Below are 9,703 nucleotides of genomic sequence, written 5' to 3' on the forward strand. Positions count from 1 at the left end.
TTCATAAACTAGTTGTGTTTGCAAGTCCATGGAACGCATGATAAATAATCGACTTGTTTGGTATTTGGAAACAAATAATCTTATAACAGATATACAATGGGGTTTCCGTAAAAACAGAAATACTGTCGATCACTTAGTGCGTTTGGAATCATTTGTAAAAAAACGCACTAATTAATAAACAGCATGCTGTGTCTATCGTTTTTGATCTTGAAAACACTTTTTGACACTACCTGAGAGATTTACATTTACCTGATTTTATCGCCAACTTTTTAAATGACAGACAGTTCCAAGTACGCGTGGGTTCTACCCTGTCTGATCATTGTAATCAGGATCAGGGTGTTCCACAAGGCAGTATCTTGTCTGTCACACTTAATCAGTTAATCAAAACAGTTAATAAAAATTTTTAAACGATTCAATTGATGGATCATTATTTGTGGATGAGTTTAATATTTCTTGTCGTGGGACAAATATGCATATTATTGAACGGCAACTGCAGTTGTGTTTAAACAAGATAAATAAATGGTGTCTAGAAAACGGCTTTAATTTTTTTAAATCGAAAACAAACTGCATACATTTGTGTCGTAAGTACAAACCCCATAAAGATCCAGAACTATTTCAAGTGGGACCCCAATCAATGATGTCAAGGAGGCCAAGTTCTTGGGACTTTTTTTCGATTCACATTTGACCTTTTCGCCTCATATTAAATCCATTAAAGCAAAATGTCTGAAGGCACTCGATTTATTAAAGGTGTTTCTAATTCAGAATAGGGAGGTGATCAAACTACCCTCCTTCACTTACATAGATCACTGGTGCGATCTAAACTTGATTATGGCTCCATCGTATATGGTGGAGCTTGTCAAAGCAACTTAAAACTACTTGACTCTGTCCATCACCAAGGCCTAAGACTTTGTCTCGGTTCTTTTAGAACCTCTCCTATCGAGAGTCTTTACGTCGAAGCTTATAGGCCTTCTCTCAACCAACGCCGTATAAAACTATCTTTGCGTTGCATTACAAAATTAGCTTCTAATGAGTCTAATCCTGTATTTAATTGTGTCTTTAATCCTCTTTATGAGGATTTGTATAACAAAAAGTCTTCCCTTGTTCCGCCTCTTGGGCTCAGAATTAAGCCATTTCTTGCTGCTGCCGGCATTGAGCTGAAAAACATGGCTCCTCACCGACTTCTTTCTTCTCCTCCTTGGCAATTGGTTAGGCCCCAAGTGGACCTAACATTAACTACATTTAAAAAATCAGAAACGAATGAACTACAATATGAACAAGAATATAATCAATTAAAACATAAATATAGCAATTATAAATCCTTATTTACAGATGGGTCCAAAGACGGTGGCGCAGTGGCTTGTGCCACTGTTATTGCATCCAGGATAATATCTTCTAGATTACCAGACAACAGTTCTATTTTTACAGCAGAAGCTAACGCCATATTAACAGCTCTTAAATTTGTTCAAAAACACCCTAATCATAAACAGTATATAATCTATTCAGATTCTCTCTCTTGCATTCAGGCTATAAAAATATTTCTTGCAAACATCCATTTTTAATTGAAATTATTGAATTGTATAATGATTTACTACTGACCAGTACGACATCGTATTTTGTTGGTTACTCTGCCACGTGGGCATTTCTGGTGACACGATGGCTGATCTTGCTGCCAAGGCAGCACTCAACAAATCTGTGACACCACCACGTCCTGCCTGACTGTGTTGAATATTCCATCACAAGGGATAAATATGTTAAATCACGAACTATGAAGGATCATTTTAGTAACGTAAATTCTCATTTAATTATTGCATTTTTAAAAGAATTAGATTTGTTAAGTGATTTGTAATTAGATATATATCTTATGATTGGAAGTTTGAGTCAATAACTAAGAGTGTTAGTGGCTGTATCCTCGAGGGATGTTGAAGTACCGTAAAATTATTGTCCTCCCGACAAGGTACGTAAGTCTGAAAACATTTGAAGTTAAATTTAATCTTACATTTCTTTTAGCCATAGTACTTCTGTCATTTTAATTTGTGGCTAATCTTGCATACAATCACCAGCAGCTGAGGGGATGGTGTAAATCCAGCTAGGGTCCACGCAGGAAGCAAATGTACTGTAAGTCCCCATGGCTCTAGTATGGTGATCTACCTTCAGTTGCTGGTGATCTATAGCCTTTTTTATATTGTATTGTCTGAACAGTGACATTAGTTTTAACTTTTCTCGCTAGTTTTAATTCCTATTGTGATACACTAGTTGTTTTAGTGTCCTTCGTCGACAGTTTTTTTACCATATACATAAATTCCGTTTTTTCAAGAATGTTCTCGTCACGATATGGCTGAAATATTGCCGATGTGACTTTAAATATTAACTCACTCACTTACTCAAATATTGCATATCAATGGCGTTTATGGCAAGCATGGGTTGCTGAAGGCCTGTTCTAACCATGACCTTCACGGGTCAACTTCATTATAACCTCAATGATATATTATCATTATGACGTTGAGCTGCAGTTTACAAATTCGTGATATCCCTTTCAGTGACAATAAAATCATATAATTCACCAAAGATAATTGGTCAAACATATGTCCAACAGTACTAGTTACAAATGTTAAATTAAAAGTTTCTATAACAGTCCTAATATTTGGAACAGTAATCCAACACGTTATTGCCCACGCAGACAACACTAAAAGTATAATGATCTCAAGTTTCTTTGAATTCTCTAATCCTCTCCAAAGTCTAAATAGCCTGGATATTGATAACCAGAGTATAGGGTTATAGGACGTATAATAATGGAATAATTAGATATGGCAACTTTGGGTTTAATCAAGATCAACATCTAAGAGATTTTACAGTATCAAGTTTCTCCAGTAGAAGATGACTTAATCTAGTGTAAAAGGTTAACAAGAGGCATACCCCGTCTGTCTCCCGACAAATTTGATAGTGGTGCACATCAAATCCAAAAGTGTCATATGTCCAACGTCATGAGAGTATGATGATGTATCAATATAGACTATTGAGCTATTGCAGAAAGGAAATAGGGATAAAGTACTCTGTTGGTCACATTTTATTATGATCAAGTGAATATTAAATTATGGTATTAAAAAATGACGCTGCGACACCGAACATCGCTATTGATAGAATGCACGCTGGAGATTGCAAATCTTCTGTTACCATGTCTCTGAATGTTAGCACGGCTTGCAGCATGTTACAGCCAAACAGGCCTAACAAATGACCGTCCCCGTGCAGGCAAACCTCGACTCACAACTGTAAGCCCATGATCGGTACATCCGGGTACTACATTTGCGTGATAGAGGACAGGGGCCAGTATGCTTGGATCCTGTTTCATAATGCTCTCGAAAGCCTACATACTGTAGCATATAGGATGTCCGAATGCTATGAGAAAAGTTACGATATCTTAGGTTTATGAGAGCTTGATGAGACTGGACTTTTGAAGATATCCAGTCAAACTGTTCAGAGAGATTTGACTGGGAGCCAGGAGATCCGCCTTCGGGCCCATGCTACGTTGTCACTATGGCGCTCAACGTCTCCGGTATACCTAAATCTTCAACTTGCCTGCATAGACATTTCCTAATTCTAAACTGATGCAAAAATGAACGTAAAGTCTATTTGTGGAAGAGTTATGCATGTTTGACTATAAAGCATGTTCACGTCATCAAGTTTTTGGGTTACTATATCTTTTTCTGAATGGTATGTTACGAAGCTCCTCGAAATAGGAAAGCTAAAAATGTTAAAAGTCCCTATATATCAGAAGGGAACAGTTGACAGCTGATACAATGTGTGTGCAGAGTTGTTTTTCTTTTATCATTATTGCAAATGTCCCAATTTGGTAATTTATCATGGCTGGTTTTATACCACTCTGTGTTGAGAACTGTACCACAATCAAGAGGAAGCAAGTTGTGATCTGTTGTCAATCTTGAAGTACTGCTCTACAGTACTGTTTCATCGAATAAAAATACACCATCCTGCGATACTGGTCTGGAACACTTAATCGTTATAAGCATCTGCTTTAAAAACAACATGTCGCATTCTTTATTTAAGCCACGTTTATTGAACTAATGAACAACCTGATCACGAGTCTTTGGTCTTTGGTGGGTACGTGGTTCTTTAACAACAACATTAAAGCACATTCTCCAACAAACTTTCAAATTGGCAACCATCTCAACATGGGCGTCTCAAATCTCCACAGGACAAGTGCAACATTCAAATTACCCATACATGGGGACGATAGAAGACCACCTTCATTGTCTTCCAGGAAATCAGTGTGAATGAAATACGTCCAGCAAACAGTGAGCAGATGCTCTACATCACCGGGCTTCCATTTCACAGGCTGAAACTGCGTTATTAAAATTTCAAAACAGCTGTCTTAATTTTTCCGTTCAGTTTCTTCAAGTTCAGTTCAAAAGGTTTTACTTAACCACGCACGGAAAAAATGACCACCTTCATCATGTTTCAGGAAATGTCTGTGATTGAATCATATCACAAAAGCAGGATATGAGCAAATGCCAGTGAACGTTCATTCCACAAACTGGCAAAGCCTGGCAAAGGTTTCCTACAGGTCTAAATTACGTACTTTCAATTTATCTAAATTCAGTTCAAAACATCAGTGTTGTAACTGGGACACCGTGGTCATTTTACTTTTCACATACTTAATGGTTGCGGATGATGGTGTATCATCCTTATCTTCTGTACTATTACTACACGTTGGTTATGTCAAATCATGCCCTACAGCAGAAGTATTAAAGGGCAAGTTCGATTATCTCACAAACATTGCTGCTTGACCTCCACATTCATCCAAATGAATCTGTCGTTTATGAAAGCGAGACAGTGTCTGAACCTTTAGTGCCACAGAGACATTAAAACACTAACACATCAGAACTCACATGGAAACTAATACAGAAGGCACATGAAATGGCATGGCTTACATTTTCAAAATACAATGTAGCTGTTTTAAAAGTTTCTTTCAATTTCTTAAAATTCGGTTTAAAACGTGTTACATGTACTAACCAATACAAAGGGGTACCTGAAGAACACCTTCATCAGAAAAAGACTATAGACGCATTCTATCTACCAAGCAGGGGCGTTTGTATGATCTGATGCCCAGGGTTACTGAGCTTTCTCCACAGGTTATTCACGATTATTCCCTTCACATTTCATTTAAATACAGTTCGTTCAAAACTTCAGTTTCGTTAATCATTTTACTCCTCATACATCTAAGGCTCTGGATGATGTAGGGTTATACTTTTCTGTGCAATTACTCCATGTGCAATTCATTGTAAATCAAATCATGCCCTATAACAGAAAAACTAAGTAACAGTTAATGATAAATGTGATTAATTAACCAGCAAACATTGCTGCTGAGCTGTCACTTTCTTCCATGATGAAATTGTGAGGATTGTTTCACCATGTTGCCGTTTGCCAAAGAGAGACGACAACAATTTGAGATCTCTAACCATCACTTAGAGGCATTTGGGTACTAGCACAGTGACTGAGTGAGTTCAGTTTTAAGCCGCAATCAGTAATATTCCAGCTACATGCATATGCCGGCGGTTTGTAAATAATTCCGTTCGAACCCGGAAATCCAGTGATCAACGCATGAACATCGAGTCGATGACATGAGTCAATCAAATCAGCGCGATCTCTCTAGCTGCTTCTCACGGCAAGCATAATCACCTTTTGTGGCAAGCATGGGTTGCAGAAGACCTATTCTACCTCGGATCTACGATTAGGACTAGTACAGTAGAACACAAGTGACATAGATGACGCTAACGACAATAGTGTATGGAATTCATATCAATGTGCAGAGTAGGTATTGTTCTTAGTTGAACCTCACAATCTGTCAATCTGTAACTATACTGTCAGTATTCAAATTCTAAAACGATATTCAATCTTAACGTCTCCCTCAGCCCCCATGTTTATTTCCCGTCATCAAATGCTGTTTGGAAAGCGGACTGAATTATATTCGGTTGGCCGAATGGGCTGATTTTTACCTGATGTCAACTTTTACCTTACACATCTGAACATTCCTAAAGCATCATTGGTACACACACACACACACACACACACACACACGCACGCACGCACACACACACACACACACACACACTTATTCACGTGTACACAGCTAACACGCTGCCCTTTATCAAAGAGAGACGAGGGCAGTTAATTTCATCGCCATCAGTTCCGCAGGAAGAAATTTGGATGTTTCTTTGTTCAGCCTGATTGGACACGGTTCCAGAATGGGAAACGAATAAAACCCACACAAATGTCATTACATACAAACTGTAGGAATGTGATATGAACAGACATTTAATAAGTCCACAGTCGTGCGATATAAATAATTCTGGATATTTCGAAAGCGATTCCATTGATGCCATGACATTATGTAAGATACTGAAACAGGTGAAAACGTATCTGACATTCACGAAAAGGTTTAACTGAGTAATATCCTGTAGTCAAAAATGCTGCCGCACAAAAAGGAATGTGTAGTGAATATATATCTATATCATTCTGAAAGAATATCATCCAAGTTAGATTCATCAATATTTTTTACTTTCAAAAAAAGCAATCTTCCTGAAAACGGTTGCAAGCTAAGGTTTGGATCTGTCGAAATCCAGTCTTTGTATTCAATGTTTTATAATTTCATTAGCTTGACCTTCATCCTCATCGTTATGTTCATTCTCCGTTTCATTATCATCATCACATTGCAAATATGTTAGTTCTCTTGACGCAACCCAAGTGCGATGAAATGTTTGAAACAGAAAGAAACAACGACATAATAAAATAAAATTTGACTCATCCCGCTCCCTATCTGTTAAATGCCTCACAGGTTTGCAGACTAACTATACAACATCAGACACAATTATTACACAAACCGATTTCACACTGAGCCATAAGAGACTAATAACTATAGAAATAAAAGCTTAGTGTGTTCATTCGCGAATACATGCTATAATCGCCATTTTGTAGTGACTCATAATCACCTTCTCACAATGTACTCGGACCTGAACAATGGATTCTTGCAAGCAGAGGGTATGGTGGAGAACACAGGTTTTGTCGCTTTTAATCACGTGCTCAAGTCAGATTGTTTTACTTTCGCTTTCAGATAGCATACTGACTGATCCGAACGTAATGTGTTCAATATGACTTTCGTGCTTGATTTAACACAGTACTGATTTTTCATCAGAGGATTCGCCGAAGATAGGTTATGATTCATAAATCTGATATTTCTTCCCGAGTTTATGAGGTCTCGTTTGTCTCAGAAGATAACTGTGTGCAGACGCTAAATATCTCGTGGATAATGGAATTGAGGCGACAAACGGGTGGCCAGAGTTGCTGGCGAAGTTGATGCGGGTAGTAATACTGAACAGCAAAAGAAAAAAATGAAATCTCATGAAAGATTATAAATTAAAACTTGACAAAAATCCAGAGTTACGTTTCTTTTGCTATTCAGTATATATAATAAGCCAAAAATTAGTAACAGGAAATTAGAAGATAAGAATAAAGTATTCAAAAAGCAAACACACTAACGGCTTGGTTATTACAGTATATGTTTATGATTGTGTTATATGCATGTTTAGTTTTCAAATTCTAATCATAGCACAAGTGCAAGAACAACCATGCAATTTTCTAAAGCACGACATGTCTCCCACTGATGATTGTGATAAGACATATCATGGCATGGGACAAAATTGCTCAAAAACATCAAAACATAATTTCCCACCAGCTGTCTATGATCTTCCACACAACAGAGTCATTAAACACTCACTTTGTACCATGCCCCACCAAATACATAGTACATTCTTAAGAGATCCTTTAACTAGAACACGTCTAATGTATTCTTCTTACAAGTACAAAATACACAATATATATTGGTATACACTGCAACGCTAATTATCATGATACATTTCTTTGAGGAACAGTGGTATCCACTTTATAGGAACAGACATTGTTTAAGAATGAAGATTTTATGGATATCAACTTCTTTATATGAGAACACAACGTTTCGGAGTTAATGCTTACTCCTTCATCAGGTGAGGTGGGAGGGCGTTGTAACTGGGTGAACTTGATGATGTGGGTAGTTTGCACTTTCTCATGGAGGTGCTGCTTGGTCCTCTCTGATAAGGACTGGGCCTTGTGGTAGAGGTCAGGCTCGAGGGTGTCTTGTACATGGCTTCTGCTAGTTTCAATGTCTTTTTGGAGGTGGGACTTGTGGCGGCGTAGGTGCTGTATCTGGTGCTTGACTATTCTGGTGCTGGCTTTGTGGAGTATCTTGTTGATGGCGGGTGAGCGAGGGACAGGAGATGAGAGTTGAAATCCTCTGGGAACGAGGTTGTTGTCTCGGCATCGTAACAGGAAAGTCAGATGATTACTGGTTTTCACAATTTTGCTAATAGGACGGTTGTACCTGTTGATGGATGTAACTGCATCATCTCCATGTTGATGTCGTATCAAGTCTTTGAAGCGCATTTAGAAGTGAAATGCATAAGAATGAAGATTTTATGTTGAAGGAGTAGTGAGTGAGTGAGTGAGTTTAGTTTTACGTCGCACTTAGCAATATTCCAGCTATATGGCGACGGTCTGTAAATAATCGAATCTGGACCAGACATTCCAGTGATCAACAACATGAGCGTCGATCTGCGCAATGGGGAACCGATGACATGTGTCAACCAAGTCAGCTAGTCTGACCACCCGATCCCGTTAGTCGCCTCTTACGACAAGCATAGTCACCTTTTATGGCAAGCATGGGTTGCTGAAGGCCTATTCTATCCCGGGACCTTCACGGGTCTTGAAGGAGTAAGCATTAACTCCGAAACGTTGTGTTCTCATATAAAGAAGATGATATCCATAAAATCTTCATTCTTATGCATTTCACTTCTAAATGCCCTTCAAAGACTTGACAGAAATTGTTGTTGACGTTAGTGTGATGCGGACCTCTTGTAGATGAAGTCATTTTCTTTCTGTATGTCCTTATTGTAAGTCATGTAGAGAAATTACAACAATGTCATAACATTCCATCACATTTGTCTCATTAATGTCAACGACACATTCTGTTCGTGTAAAGAAGTTATCATTTTTTCCCAAAAAACTTGCTTCAAGTTAAGCAATCCTGCATTGTAGATCAACATATCTTGCGCACTGTGTGATGACGTTGGTATCTCAATATGGGGCAATGGGCCTTAGATGCAAATAAACTTGTCACTTGTCACTCTTCATCTAATATGCAAATTCTGGTATGATATAATGTGCATCATATCAGCAGGTTAATGAGCAAAAGCAAAATGAGGAGCATAAGCAAAATGTTTCGTTTTTTCAAATTTTGGTTTTTATGGTATTTTACCATTTTGTATTCTTTTGCTTAGTTCCTCTATTTACGATCCGCGCTAGTGAATTATTTCACCGGCTTGAAACGTTCAGGCATAAATAGCCCGACCTACTAGCAAAAATTGGAAACTATTTCGAACACTGGGTGAAAAAGAGATTCGGTTCACAGTTACTATTACATGTTCCCAGTTCGATTCCCATGATACTAAGTCGAATGTGACAGTGAGGTTACCACAATAACAAAAACTTCATGAGACTTTTGGCAAGAGGAACTGACACCTGAACAGTAAATCGAATTATTTCTTCGATTGGTGACATATCAAACATGTCAGACATCCGACTAATGCATGGATACATGAGT

At 38.0% G+C, this 9,703-nt stretch overlaps 1 protein-coding gene across 1 annotated transcript; it reads right to left on the bottom strand.

The window, feature by feature from the left end:
- Positions 1-6,950: 6,950 nt before the first annotated feature.
- On the bottom strand, positions 6,951-8,487 carry LOC137255311 (uncharacterized). Its single transcript, XM_067792763.1, has 2 exons — positions 8,041-8,487; positions 6,951-7,022 (listed from the first exon to the last, which is right to left on the bottom strand). Exons 1-2 carry the CDS (start codon positions 8,485-8,487, stop codon positions 6,951-6,953), a joined length of 519 nt encoding a protein of 172 aa, XP_067648864.1.
- Between the last annotated feature and the right edge of the window lie 1,216 nt (positions 8,488-9,703).

The sequence above is a fragment of the Haliotis asinina genome, chromosome 11 (genome assembly GCF_037392515.1).
Source record: "Haliotis asinina isolate JCU_RB_2024 chromosome 11, JCU_Hal_asi_v2, whole genome shotgun sequence".
Classification (NCBI taxonomy): Eukaryota; Metazoa; Mollusca; class Gastropoda; order Lepetellida; family Haliotidae; genus Haliotis; species Haliotis asinina.

What these genes read in the sequence shown, in the direction of transcription:
- LOC137255311 (XM_067792763.1), bottom strand. Translation starts at nt 8,487, where the DNA reads ATGCGCTTCAAAGACTTGATACGACATCAACATGGAGATGATGCAGTT. An exon ending in CCACCTCACCTGATGAAGGA is followed by an intron (nt 7,023 to 8,040) that starts GTAAGCATTAAC and finishes TCCATTGTTCAG; the next exon opens with GTCCGAGTACATTGTGAGAA.